At 46.7% G+C, this 14,772-nt stretch overlaps 1 protein-coding gene and 1 long non-coding RNA gene across 7 annotated transcripts in view; both read right to left on the reverse strand.

Annotated features, from left to right (window-relative positions):
- The window catches only part of LOC134493877 (uncharacterized), a 412,608-nt gene extending 409,653 nt beyond the window's left edge, over positions 1-2,955 (reverse strand). For all 6 annotated transcript variants that reach the window (XR_010067616.1, XR_010067611.1, XR_010067612.1 and 3 more), the window contains exon 1: positions 2,726-2,955. This is a non-coding gene — a long non-coding RNA (uncharacterized LOC134493877). The remainder of the gene's footprint in view (positions 1-2,725) is intronic.
- Positions 2,956-11,313: 8,358 nt separating this feature from the next.
- On the reverse strand, positions 11,314-14,473 carry FOXA2 (forkhead box A2). Its single transcript, XM_063298702.1, has 2 exons — positions 14,387-14,473; positions 11,314-12,599 (listed from the first exon to the last, which is right to left on the reverse strand). Exons 1-2 carry the CDS (start codon positions 14,471-14,473, stop codon positions 11,346-11,348), a joined length of 1,341 nt encoding a protein of 446 aa, XP_063154772.1. The 3' UTR covers positions 11,314-11,345.
- Between the last annotated feature and the right edge of the window lie 299 nt (positions 14,474-14,772).

Genomic DNA, 14,772 nt, shown 5'->3' on the forward strand with positions numbered 1-14,772 from the left:
AACTAAGCCCGGAGGCCTGTTATGGCTTCCTGTTAACTCCTTTCGCAAATGGTAAAATTACCACCAACAGATAGTGTCACCCGCAAACAGCGTGAGAATCATGTCTAGAATGGAGAGAGGGTAGTTTTGCTTTGATTTTGGCCACTGCAGGGTATGGACCCGTAGAGAAGGGGGATCCCTATGGTTCTGCTCTATTCCATATATACATACATATGCATATATGCACGTATGCATGTGTGTGTGTGTGCATACACACACACATACACACATATATATATATATCTGCATTTTATGTAATGCAGCACACACACACACACACCCAGAAACACACATACTGCATTACACAAAATGCAGAAAGGGAATAAGAAATAGGAACCCCAAAAAATTAAAGGAGTGAGATAAGAAAAGGAAATACAGCTAAATCAAGTTGATTACACCATTCACTGTCCATACATGCAACCCCTCCTTGTTTTCCCAGTCCACATAGTGCTTCCTATATTGCCTTTTGTTCTTAAAACTTTTCATCTCTGTCTTTTTCAAGGTCTCATAAGCTCCATCCAACTGCTACTGTCTTGGTCATCCCTTCTTCTCCACTTGCTTATTTTTCTTTTATATATTTATTTTGCGATTTGATCCTCATTTATTCTCTCTGTGTGACCAAACCACCTCAGTCTACTTCTTTCAGGCTGGTCACTCACTTTTGCATTCCACACACATTTATTCAGCACTCATTCATTTTCAACCACGTTTTACCACGCACACTCATTCAGTACATCATTTCACTGCATTCAACTTTTTAAAATGTTTCTGTTGATATATGCAATTCTCACTTCTATAAAACAAAATGAACAAAAGCTTGATCTTACATACAACTATTTTCACTTCCTTCAACAAATATTCAACAGATGGCATACTCACCCTATCTTTCTGCCAGTATATGCATATCTTAATTTTTTTCACCCATTTTCTCATGTATTATAAACATTCTACCAATATATGACAATGCATCTACTTGCTCTATTTTTTCACTGTTTATGCATAACTTGCAATTGTCAAATTAATTTTCCTTGCTACACACAACTTCCTTGGTCTTTGGTACATTAATGTTCAGATCCAAACTTTTAGCTGCATCATACAATCTTTCTAACATTCACTGCAAATCATTCAGATTCTCAGCCAGCAACCCAGGGATCAACTTTATATGAAAGCACCCATCTTCCATCCCTACAATGGGAAACTTTAATAATACAATATGCATGGATCACTTGCGGACAAAAGAAATCTGTATGACTAAGAAACGATCAATTGAAATAAAGTTAATAATCTTGGAGTTCCATTGACTCCAGCAGATTTCACTGGAAGCCAGTGGAATGGGAAGGTGAGTGATTTTGGCTGGATCTTGCCTTCTCTGGCAAGATCAAAGCACTTCAATACACATGTTGCTTTGATGATGGAAGGAGTGCCCTTCACACAGTATTGAGAGAAAGAATTTCAAGGCAGAGTGAAAACACAATCGGACATTTAACCACTGCAAAGCTAGATGTTATAAGTAATTTGGGGATGGAATTGTTCTTGCTAGCTGGACACAGGACTTGTATTCTAACACGTTTGGAGGGATCTAACACTCAAATTGCATGCCATGATTCTTCTGAAAAGCTCTGGGAATGTCCTAGGAACACAGCCACCGTTCCGCATCCTTCCGGGGCTCCTATCCATTCTGCAGTCGGTTTTCACAGAAAAAGTTCTGAAGGTGAAAAGCTTCAAAGGCGTTTCTGCTACAGGCATAAAACGGAGCTGTCTTTTCCATTCCAGTCAATCCAATGTCTTCACAATTTTTTTAGAAAACAATTTAATGAAGAAACACAATTAAAGGAAAGTTTAACATTTAGGGGTAGTTCTGTTTTTTACCTGGAAGGAAGTGGCATTGCGTTCAGTGGGTAAATCTGTGTAGAGTAGTGTTTCCTCGTTTCTTTTGAGCTTTAACAAAAGGAGGAAAATCCAGGTAGTGGTGGTATGTATACCAAGAGGAGAGGGTTATCTCGCACCCATTGCAAGAGCAAAAAGATAGATAAAAGCAACCATTGTCCAGTTGTTACAAACATAAAGCAAACAAAAAACAAACAAAACAAAACGAGGTGGTGGTATTTGGAATAATTCAAGCAGTCAAACCAGCTACTGTTAAGACAGCTGGCTGCATCAGGTCAAAATGCCCAGCTAGGCCAACGTTTTGTTTTGTTTTCTTTCCAGTAACCAGAAAAACTCCAGGAAAACTATTAGGCTTACTGGTCCCTACTCTTGGGTAAACCTGCATAGCCTTCTGTCACCCCACCCCACCCCACCCCACCCCACCGCAGTGCTCCCTTAGTTAGTTGCGCGAAAGTCTTTGAGAAAGCCGCCCACGCCGCGGAGAGTTCGCTCCTGCCCCAGCCGCCACCGAGCGGCATTCCTCTGTTGTGCCCCGGGCACCTGTCCGCGCCCGCGTGTGAGAGGAGGAAAGCTGGTCGGAACCACAAGGAATCAGACGCCCAGATTCGTTTCTGCCTGGCTCGATTGGAACCCTTTTCTTCTTCCTGGAAAGTTTTGGGGAAGGGTGGCGGGGAGAGAGGCTGTTGCCTTATTCCTCTGGGCCCGATTCTGAGTGGGAAGCAGCAGGAAGCAGGAAGCAAATACGGTTCTCCCCCTTGTACAACAATGCCCCCAATTAAAAGCCAAGATAAATCCCTACCTGATGCCAGAGAGCTGCAGATCGCAGATGACAAGCCAGATACCCCACCGTCTGCAATTCCGCGGAAAGGCATCGCTGCATTTATTGGAGCGACTGTTGACTTTAGCACAAAGCAAAGATTTCACTGCCCGCTAGTTTAAAAATGAATATTTTACCAAGATATCGATCAGCGTTATAAAATTCAGTTAAGCACAATGGCTCAAAAGGAGCAGAGGAAACACGCGCGCGCGCACACACACACACACACACCATATACACACACTGAGAGGTAAAGAACAGCCGTCCTAATATCTGTGTAAATTTACCGAAGTATGACGTGCTGCGTAAAGTTTGCCCTCCTGGAATTTGGAGTTAGATTTTTTTATTATTATTATTTGTTTACTGATTTTGTTTATTCGCAGATCACGACGACTTAAAGCACCAGCAGTTTAAAAAAAAAGTGTGGAGATGAACTAATGAGTGTGGTACTTGTAAGCCACCCCTTTTTTTTTTTTTACCGAGCCGCCAGCCGATGTCTTAAGGAGAAAAATATGAGCAGGGAGAGACAAAAATAGAAAGAAGACTGCCACTCCACCGCAGGCTTGTCAATGGCACCCCAGCGAACCCCACTACACCTTTCGCTTTCTTCTCCCCCCTTCTTTAATGTCTTCGTCCCCCCCCCTTTTTTTTTTTTTCTTTAATGTCTTCGGGCAGAAGTATATCTTATCGTTCGGGATCAGCGGAGGGGGAGTCAGCTAAGTAGTTTAAAACGAGCGTGGCACAATGGGGCAGGCGCGCTGGGACTAGCCAGGTTAGAGCGATCCATTGACAGCCCATTGTCTCCCGATCACTCCCGCTTCGGACGTCCATTCTTCTTCGCGACGGGAGCCCTTTATGCGGTAATGAACACACATTTTCCGCTTTGCTTCACAACGTGTGTGTCCTTGCGGGCGGAGAAACCCGGAGCTCTGCTTTGGGGAGGCAGGATGCGCGCCTCACTCTGTTTTTAGGAGGTGTCTTTTCTTTTACCTCGCGACAAGACCATGTGAAGGCTAAAGTAAAAACATTCAAGTTTATTTCACTTTTTTTAAAAAAGACAAACGAAGGGATTTATACACATATCTGAGAGGTATCCCTTGCCGGCAGGGAACTAGTTTAGTTTAGTGTTTAGTTTAGTTTAGTTTAGTTTAGTTTAGTTTAGTTTAGTTTAGTTTAGTTTAGTTTAGTTTAGTTTCCTTAATAAATAAAAGCAGCCCAAGGAAACGCAGGGTTAGGGGGAGGAGGTGAGCTTATTATCTGGCTTTCGTCTTCATAAGGTCACATCTTATTTCCTACCAGGTTTAAAAAGAAATCTCCCTGGCTCCCTGGTCAGTCAGGATACTGACTGAATCTTAAGAGGAAGCCTGGTGAGTGTGAATCCCATTAGAGCTGAGATGTTTGGAATTAGGTTGATGGTACAATAAAAAAGAGAGATTTGTTATAAATTAGCATTTACCAATAAGTTGTAAGTTGTAAAAACGAGTTTTAATCAGTTAACTGCACACCCAAATGCTTTTTTTTTTCTTTTTCCAGTAAAGATCCCAGTATTCACCATATTTCTTTGACGGCAAAGGACTTTGACCAGGCTGGTGATCTAAATGTCAGAGAAGTACCTATTTTCCATCTTTCTGGCTTGTTGCCTGTGCACTAAGCAGTTCGGGTCATGATTTCCCACGTGTCTGATATGCTTCTGTCAAGCACATGCACCACCTATGTTCACCCACACAAATCCATCAGCCCCCATGCACTTGAATACACCGAAGTACAGAACCCATCTTCTTGATGCTCGATACTCTGGGCCACTGGGGGCAGGGCTGGTGATTTGAAGTTTCTGGCGCAACTGTATTTAATGATGTATCTGTAGCCCTTAATAATGTACGTTTGGGCCCTCATTTCCTCAGTAAACCCAGCTCTGAGCCCAAGCTGCATGTAAACTGGCCACTGTGATGCCAGAAAGAAGCCTTTTTTAAAAAGCCCTTTGAAAGTTGCCAAATCCTCCTGCCAGCTGCTATCCCCCAGTTACTTTGAAGAACAATCACAGTGTCAGCACACAGGATCTAAGTAAGGCCCAATCCAGAGGGGGGGATTTGTCTGGGCTGGGTCACAATTCTCAGCCATAGGGAAGGCTTCCTGTGTTCTTCAGGACTTTGGTACAGTACTCCAGCTAAAATGCCAGAAGCCAAAAGCTTCCACTGGGTTTGTAGGACATTTACAAACAATAACATTATTCTCTGTGGGGTGGGGTGCTTGCTTGTTTCTGTTTTGATTTGCTGCCATTCATTTGCAAATGTAGTGAAGAAGCCATAGCCACGTGGTTCACAACACTGTACAGACTGACCCCATTCAAGACTTCCAAATGACCAAGGAGAAATGCAGGGTTTTTTCACACTGGCTTGAGAACAGCTGCCACCCTTTGGCAAGGGACAGAGAGGCAATTGTGGACACATTTGCAAAATGCTTATCAAGTCACAATTTTAGGTGGTAGTATTGACCTTTAAAGAGAGACAGTTTGACATAGGGGTTAACAGCACCAAGCTGGAACCCCAGATACTGAGTTCTAGTCCTGTTTTAGGCACAAAACCAGCTGGGGGACTTTGAGCCAGTCACTCTCACTTTCTCTGCCCTAGGAAGGAGGCCGTGGCAAACCACTTCTGAAAATCTTGCCAAGAAAACTTCAGGGACTTGTCCAGGCAGTTGCCAGTAGTCAGAAATGACCTGAAGGCACTAAAGTACAGCAAAATAAAAGAAAACAACCATTAAAAATCTAAATGGCTCATAGCCCAATTATTTGCAGGATCACCTCTCCCAGTGTGAGCCTCCTGGGTTGTTCAAATCAAGGCCTTGCTGAAGAGGTCTCCACTTCCAAAAGCTTGGCTGTTGGGTGCCAGGAAAGGCCCTTCTCCACTGTGGCTCCCAGCCATGGGATGTGTTAATTAAAGATGTGTATTTGGCTTACTTCTCCGGTATTTAGGAAGATAGTTAAAACACACCTCTTTTGTCAAGCTTTTGTTAATAATTTTAATGATTGGTTTTATTTTTTACATTTTTAATTTTATGAATGTTGGTGTATTTTATACTCAATTTTTATTGTTATAAGTTGCCTTAAGTGTTGAAATAAACAGAAAGGTGGAGTGTTAATTCAATAATAAATAAATTGATGGTAACAGCATCAGCTCATGACCCAAAAGTGAGACCAAGAATCATATATCTTCTAGAGCACATGCTTTTTCCAGCAGAGCAGTTCTCACACTCCATGGCTTATGAGTGCACATATGTATGTATGTATGTTTAAGTATAGAAATCAATCTTTATAGTGAACACAGACAACTATTAATACAGTACTTTAAATTACATCTTGAAGGACATCAGAAGCATTTTCAATTTTGCTGGACTTTTTCTTCATTTCTCTGAACATTCATTTCATCAATTAACACCCAGACATTCATATATTGGGTGAATAAAGCATTCTCCTAGAAAGGTGACTTCCAAATGTTTTGGACTATAGCTCTCAACAGCTCCAGACAACATGGTGAATGGTCAGGTATTATGACAGTTGTAGTCCAAAACAGCTTGAGGTCATCAGGTTGGGGATATACATCAAATAGACACATGCTATTTGAAGAGTAGTTATCTAGAGAGAACAATTATTTTATTTTGCACATATGTGCATGCTGGCTTCCCAGCAAGCAGAGCTATTTGTGAGCATGAATGCAGAAGGATGCTTGTGCTACTTTCTCTTTTGCACCCACTCAGTTAAGCAAGGGGGAGAAAGGGCAAATGAAGACATTTATATTAACCACTTTGGGAAGGTGGAAAACTTTGCTCTGTCCCTGAGGACCAGTAACAGTAAGGGATATACCTCTCAGAAGTATTTCTATGGATTATTTAAAAAACAAGTTGCACATGCAGGTATTATTATTTGAGGAATATCCTGTTGATTTTAGGGGAAAGCAATTTAAAGGAGTTGGGGGGAATGGAGGCTGCAATCTTGAGCACATTTCCTGAGAATTAGTGGTCACCCATCTCACTGGATTTTCTTTTGAACTTTACCACTTTTCTGCTTCTAAAGAAGTGATTTACCAAGCTCTTGAATACATGTTTTAAAAATGGCTATAGTATCAGATGGCTGTCTAATAATTAGATAGTTGCAGGTGCAGTTAGCACATGATGGACATCAACGTGTGAGCCATCCCTGTACTTCCAAGAAACATCTGGAAGTAAAAGGAGTGGGAACAAATTTGTAGATGACAGAGCTGAAAGTCTTGTGTTCTGTATTCCTCCTCCACAATTAAACCAGAATGTGGAGATGCAACAGAAGCCTATAGAACAAACACCCTACCCTACCCATATTTACTTGGAAGTAATTTCCAAGGTATTCCAAGGATCTTAGTTCCAGGCAATTATAAACAAGGATAGATTGGGATCCCCAGGGGCAAGCAGGGCATTCTCTCTCACTGTTTTGGGCCACCAGCCCTTCAATCCCCTCTCCCTCACCTGCAGCGTGGGGGCAACTGACCTACCTTGCCAGGCTGTGGCAACTATCACCAAAACCAAGCTGCAAAAAATGTTTTGAACCATGCAAAACCAGCCAAGCTTTGTATACTTCTCTGGCAATCTTCCCTGATTCTGATTGGCATTTAGATGTGTTAGCTAGCTGTACTGATCCGAGTGGGATTTCTTTATAACCCATAGAAATGCTTCTGATAGGTATAACCCTTACTGTCCCTGGTCCTCAGGAACAGAGCAATATTTTCTATATCTCCTCCAAAGAAACTACCAGGGAGTCTGCTGGTGCTTACTTCCACGTGCATGGATTTGTAGCTGGCCTGTGCATTGTCTAGCAGCAGTCCTTCACCTGCCTAGGCACTGGAATCCTCCGCGATCCAGCCAAGCTACGCTGGATATAGCGGGGCTGATTTCCGTATAAACCTACTGAATAAACGCCTCAGATTCTCGCGGAGCGCTGTGCCAGAAATGATGAACTGGGCTCGCATATTTAACTCGGAGGACAGTTTTGCTGAACTGAGGAGCTTGCTGTTGAGGAACTTCGAGTTAGTGCTGCTTCTGGCTCAACACCTTTGGCTTTTACTCCGCCTCCTGGATTATAGGGCAGCTCCCTCTCACTGAAGGCCCAGTGATTTCAGATGCTCAGGATGGCAGCCAGGCAATCATTATGGGAAAGGGAATTCTAATGTTTCGCGTGGGGTTAGGTTCTGACTCGCTTGAAAGAATGGGTTTGATATCCGCCGAAACAACAAGCAAGCCTGGAAACAAGACTTAGAGTGGACTTTCTTCCGTCTTTGCTCCCTGCCCACCCCACCACCCCACCACCCCTTCCCGTGTGGAAGGCGGCTGCATTGAAAAGCTCTTTACACACACGCACGTCCCCAGCTCACTTCTTCCGACCTTCCCTCCTCTATGTCCTGGACAGCGTCCCAACGTTAATTGGCCGAACAAGGGGCGGGCTTCCGCAACAGATACAGTTAGAGGATGGTGTGCGAAGTGCAACCATAGTATCAAAGAAGAGCCGTTCTTTCGGTAGTGCAGGTGAGTGGACGGCCGAAGGGGAAGAGAAGCAAACCCATTCCTCTCCCCATTCCTAGCGCTCCGCACAACTTCGGAAAATCCGGCTTGGCTGCGGATCCCGGAGCTACCAGACGAAAATCCCCATCTGAATAAGCATAAACGGCAAGTAGCCAAACTAGCTTGCCGAGGATGGACTGCACCCAGTCCGAGTCCCTCTCCCCAAGTGAAGGAGACCCTGGCAGCAGAGTCGGGGGTGGGGAGAGTCTTTCCAGTTCCACGTGCAGACGGCAACTGGTTCGGTAACTGCCTCTCTCTGAAACACTAGAGGAAACGTGCATTTGCGGGGTGAGGGCGGGGGGAATAACGGGCCGCGCAGCAGACACAGCTCTACCCCCACCCCAGCGGGGAAACACGAGAGCCTCAAGGGAGCTGGAGCTGCCCTCCTGCCCAGCAGCACCCCTGTCTCCCGGAGGCGGCTTCTCCTCGACCATTTTCTTTCTAGCGCTTATAGCGGCAACCAGCCAGCGCTGTAGCAAGATAAAGCCTGTCCCTACTGCTGATGGATCCCCGGCCCAGCGAGGGTTGGGCGACGCGACACTATAAAACATTGGTGTGGAAATGGCCTGTCTGATGGAAAGGACTTTGGAATCGCAGGGAGAACTTAGGGCTCCTAGCACCACCAGTCAAAAGGCTTGAAGACAGGCAGAACAGCAATTCCAACTTCCGGTCCCTAACATTACAAACTACATCTTTTTTTTCTGAGAAAAGGCGAGAGGGGCAGAGAGACAGAGACAGAGAGTAGCAAGGGAAAATAGGAAGATTTTGCCCACCCCCCCACGAGTAGTGAACCCACCAGGATGCTCTCAGCAGTGGTGTTCAGTAAACAGTGGCCTTCCTCCACAGATTTCATGGGGACCACATGAGATGAGATCTCCATTATTTTCCTGCAGTGTCTTCCCTCGATTTCTTTACGAGAAGCAAACCATTCAAGAGGGAAAGACAGAAGAGCTGCAGGATCTTTACATTTTTATGATTGTGCTAGAAGCACTTGTTTGAAGGCAGAATCATTTACCAAGCAGTTGTTGGATAGATTGCTGGGATGTTGTTCATAAGACGTTTTAAACTCTTGGATCCTTGAAATATACACTGCGTATTGATCAGCATCCAGCTGAAGGCACTTTAATTTCAGGCCCAGTCCTTTAATAGGGGAGAATTGACTTTAACTCTTCTATGAAAGTCAAAGGAACGTTTTTAAAAATTGGCTGGATCTTGTCACTTGTAATTATTGAAGGGCACGTTCTTATTCATACTTACGTGGGAGTACCCTCCATTTAATTTAAGGGGACAACTTCTTTCTCAGAAGTAACACCACAAGAGTTCAATGAAGCTTATCATGAAGCCAAAGAGAAGCAACATCAGAGCATTTATGAATGTGCTGATATCCAGATGTTAGCATAAATATTTTTCCATGCGACTATAACTGTAAGAAGCAATGAAATCAATGGACTTCACTTAGTAATGCCTTACTAATAACGGGATTGTAAGAACAAATGTTCCCAAACCAATTAAAGCTGCAGTAAGTAAACTTTGTAAGGCTTCAACCTCATTGGACTCATTTTTTCTGTAGACGTAGATAGGATTGCATCATCAATAGTGCCTGCTGGGTTCCACTCTAACTGCAACATGTTCATAGGATCCCCACCTTACGACATAAAGCAAAGCAAAACACACAAAGAAGATGTAAGTTGTAATGAACCCAGTTAAATATTATTTCCTGCAAAGTGAATGGGCCTAGAAGAAGAGAATGTCTATTAAACTCAGTGGGCCTCTCATTCCAGTGGAAACATGCATGCAGTCAGAATAATTGAACATTCTTAGTTGTAATTCACATGAGAACTGTGCAATACTAAACTACATATTATCTGGAGGCTTAAATATGTATGTTCTTGTATGACATTTCTATAGAAGAGAGACAGAAAAGGAGGGTTTTATCTGTGTCTGTTTTCCTTTTTCTTTTTTTAAACCTGCCCTAATATAAAAAATACACTGAACTGAAATTATTTCACAGTCTTTTCCAACCCCATTTTAAAAGATTGTATTACTCATTTAACCAAAAGAAATGGTGAAGAGGAGATGGATGCAAAACTATTGATTTTAAAGAAATGTTGAAGGACGGGGAGGAAATATCCAACATCATTTTAATATTGGTTTGTGGGAATTTGGCTGGTCGTTACCAGAATACACATTTATAAGCCATAAATAAAATGTACAGAAACGATAAATTAATTTGATTCAAAACTTCGTGTGTCAAATTACAATCTAAAGTCTCTCTTCTTTTCTTTTTCCCTTTTTTCGATTTCACAACGCTACAGTCTTTTTGATCCTCAGTTTTCAAATCTAACATTGGTTCACACACACACACTTCTGTGTCACTTCCACATCCAAAAATAGATATATTTGTAACTCCCTAAGCCAAAGAAACAAACATACGTAGGTCGCCTTTCAACGCCTTAAAAAACTTTCTGATTCAAAGGAAAGTTAAATTGATGTCTGAAGAAAACTGAGCATGGTCAAGAGCCCAGATCCACAGCAGGGGCAGTTTCCATTCTTTAGGGCGGTTGGAGTCAATGAGACCGCGGCTTCCCCTCCCCGCTCTCTTCGGCGAGAAAAAGCTAGATTCTGGGGAAACAGGCGTTTAAAATCATGGAACAGTGAAAAAGTACTTAAACATTTGGGGCCCCTTTCTAACTGTAAAGGGCATGAGTTCCAGGTCCCGAGTTCTGCGCTCCCTCCCCTCCCGAAACTGGTTGGAAAGAACCTTGAGCGCGCACATCCAAAGAATGGGGGCTGGAATTGTCCAGCTTTTTTCCCCCTTTATTAATGAGCTTTGGACCTCCCCTGGACGGGGCCTCTTTCTGTGGGTATCGGGCCAAGGGGGCGGGGCTGCTTTGGGCACAATATTTAGACTTTCAGAACTCTATGGAACTTTCCTCCCGCCCCACAAAGTCTCGGTTTTGGCGTCGGGAGGGAGGGAGGGAGGGAGGGAGGGAGGGAGGGAGGGAGGGAGGGGGTTTCTTTAGGACGAGTTCATGATGGGTCTAGAGTACATCCCTTGATAATAGGAGGCGTCTCCGGCCAAGGGCGAGGCCTCGAGGGCGCTTTTGTTCGTGACAGAGCCCATGGCCAGGCTGCCTGGCACCGGCGAGCCGTAACCAGCGTAGTGCATCACCTGCTCGTAGGCCTTCAGGTCCATTTTGGGGTGGGGGGGATGAGGGTGGTGGGAATGCTGATGGTGGGGGTGGGGGTGGTGGGCGTGCTGCTGCTGCTGCTGCTCGCTGGAGGACATCAGGTTAGTGATAGAGAAGGGGTGGTTGAAGGCGTAGTGGTGCTCGGCCTTGAGGTGGGCCTCGTGCGACAGCCCCGCGTGGGCGTGATGCTGCGCCAGCAGGTGCTGCTGCTGGGCCGGCGACGGGGCGGGCTCCGGCTGGCCCTTGAGCTCGGCCAGCGAGCGCTTATGCTCTCGGCAAGGCGAGGCGTTGGAGCGCGGCGATTCGGAGGTCCCGTTGGGCCCCTCCCGCTCCGCCTGCGGGAGCGCCTTCTTGCCGGGGCCCGAGGCCGGCGAGCCGCCCTGCTGCTGCTGCTGCTGCTGCTTGGCGCCCGGCGGCTTCTCGCACTTGAAGCGCTTCTGGCGGCGCAGGTAGCAGCCGTTCTCGAACATGTTGCCCGAGTCGGGGTGCAGGGTCCAGAAGGAACCCTTGCCCGGCTTGTCGGGCGAGCGCGGCACCTTGAGGAAGCAGTCGTTGAAGGAGAGCGAGTGGCGGATGGAGTTCTGCCAGCGCTGCTGGTTCTGCCGGTAGAAGGGAAAGAGGTCCATGATCCACTGGTAGATCTCGCTCAGCGTCAGCATCTTGTTGGGCGACTGCTGGATGGCCATGGTGATGAGAGAGATGTACGAGTAGGGAGGCTTGGCGTGCGTGTAGCTCCGGCGGTAACTCTTGGCGTCGCGGGCGCGGCCCAGGCCCGCCGCGGGCCCGTAGCCGCCGCCGCCGCCGCCGCCGGCCCCCACCGGGCTCAGGGCGGAGTAGGCGCCCAGCGCGGCCCCCATGGAGCCCGCCTGGGCGCCCAGCGGGCTCAGGCTGGGGCTCAGGTGGGCCGCCATGCCGGCCATGGCCCCCGCGCCGGGAGAGAGGTTCATGCCTGCCGGGCCAGCCGCGTAAGACATGCCCATGGAGCCGCCGGACGCCACCGTCGAGAGGTTGCCGGCGCTGCCCATGGCGGGCATGGCCATGTAGCTGTTCATGCCCAAGCCGCCATTCATGGAGGAGTAGCCCTGCAAAGGCGACAAAAGGAGGGAGCCCGGCGGTTAGCCAACCCTGCGTGCAGGTCGCCCCCCGACCCCGTCCCCGAGAGCCCGCTCTGGCCTGCCGACCCCTGGCCCTCCTCTTTCATCAACCGCGCGCGCTTCCTGCGAACCCCCCTTGAAATACTGGAAGCCTTTCCTTGGCCAGGACCCCCAACCCGGCGCTTCTGAGGCTTGGCATTTCGGTGGGAGAGAGTGAGCAGGTGCCGAAAGTTGCGACTGAAGCCCCGCGGAAAGCGACGGCTAGAATCGGGTTGATGTACGAAACCATCCCCAATAAATTCAGAGTTCAAAACAGCCAAACTGCCCGGATCGTGTCCAGGGCGAAAAAAGGCTGGAGGGTTGGTGGAAATTCCACTGAATCTCTTCAGGAACAAAACCTGGCTGTTCATCCCGCAGATGTGCTCCGGAGATCGCAGCCCAGTTCCCGGATTTTAACAGCTCCGCCGGTTTGGGATTGTGTGTGCTTTTACATCCTACTGTTTGGAAAAGGACTTGGCTCAAGTAAATTGTTTAGTTTCTCGAAAACCAATCGGGAACATAAAACTCTTCGTCGCTCGCTAGGGAGGAAGAAGGTTGTTTTCATGTAATGAAAACATTACATCCTTGTACACAAAAAAACCCGGCATTTAGCCTTAAGAGTTAGCAGCAAAATCCGACAGTTCCCGCATGTTCCATGTTCAGGACATGCAGCACGATCCAAGGAGTGTTTACTCAGAAATAGGTGCCACTGGATTCAATTAGGATTTACTCTCTACTAAGTGTGTGCACCGTCTCTGTTCGAGATACGCCAATCAATTGAGAGAAGTCCGAAGCCGTTTGCTTTCCAGTTAGAAGCGGTTCCCTTGTATTTCAATGTAACTTACTTCCTAAGTAATCTCTGCGTGTTAGCGTTGCTAGCCCACTGGCAACTAGATCCATTCAAAGTCTCAAAAGAAAAGTGTCTCGACCCCAATTAAGAGTGTTCAAGCTTAACTCAAATTTTAATCCGTTTTCTTGGGAGTAATCCACATTGATCTCCGCGGAATTTTAGTTCTCAACAGGCTGAGGACCGCAACTCAATTGCGGCGAGCGGGCACCTCAACGGGTCAAACTAAACCCCAAGGAAATCAGCGGAAGGCTGAGTCCAGACCGGCGCGCTTAAGAAGCGGGGTGTGTGTGTGTGTGTGTGTGTTAGGGCTTCAGGAGGAAACCTGAAAAGTGCATTGGATCAAGGAGAAATGTATTGAAGTTCAAAGGACCGCGCAGTTTCCTGGGCCGTGGGGAGCAGATACACCCAACCACTCAGGGAAATTAAGGGCTGCAGATAAATCTTTGCTTCCTTCACCGACGACTATCAAATAAAATAGCGAATTTTTGCTCGGTTTTACGTTTCCTTTTCCTTCGACTCCGAACCTTCCCAGTGCAAGTTTTAGAGCCATAAATGTCCCCCGTCTTCTCCCTGCTTCCTTATAGTCCCCCCCACGCCTCCCCCCCCCCACCCAACTTCTCTCTGCCAAACACAACTTTGTTAGGATAGCGCGGCTAGGCATGGCAAAAGGATTTGGAGGCTTCGCAAGTCAATATTTGATCACAAAGTTAATATTATCTCAAGGCTAACAGAGTGTTGTATAAAAGGAGAGAGAGAGAGAGAGAGAGTTCTGTTTTTAGCAGAAGGAGGAGGCTTGGGGATTGGGTGGGGGACCCGCACACAAACAGAGAGAGAGAGAGAGAGAGAGGGAGACGCGCGCACGCAACAGACAGAAGTTGCCTTTTACCTCCGGCTCGCCGTAGTAGTTGCTCCACTCCGTGTGCTCGTGTCCTTCCATTTTCACGACTCCCAGCATACTGGAAGCGGAGTGCATAGCAGTTTAAATTTTAACAGCCACAACAAGCGACGACAGAGAGGGAGAGGGAGAGGGCAGAGCGAGAGAGAGCGAGAGAGAGCGAGCGCAACCTAAAAAAAAAAAAAGTAGAAGAAGGAAAAGGAAAACACCCCCCTCTGTAACCCTCCCTCTCTCCCTCCTTCCCTCTTTCTCTTCCTCCTCCCCTCCCTCTTCTCTATGTGTGATGGGGAGGGGGAGGGGGATCGCTCGGCTTGGGGTTTGTCCCTGCTGGCTATTGCTGCTGCGGCTGCGGCTGCTACTACTACTGCTTGGGTGGG

This window comes from Candoia aspera, chromosome 3 (genome assembly GCF_035149785.1).
Source record: "Candoia aspera isolate rCanAsp1 chromosome 3, rCanAsp1.hap2, whole genome shotgun sequence".
In the NCBI taxonomy this organism is placed as follows: Eukaryota; Metazoa; Chordata; class Lepidosauria; order Squamata; family Boidae; genus Candoia; species Candoia aspera.

Excerpts from the sequence above, each read along its gene's own strand:
- FOXA2 (XM_063298702.1), bottom strand. The coding sequence starts at position 14,473 with ATGCACTCCGCTTCCAGTATGCTGGGAGTCGTGAAAATGGAAGGACAC. Across the intron at positions 12,600-14,386 it reads ACTACTACGGCGAGCCGGAG|GGCTACTCCTCCATGAATGG; the intron begins GTAAAAGGCAAC and ends TCGCCTTTGCAG.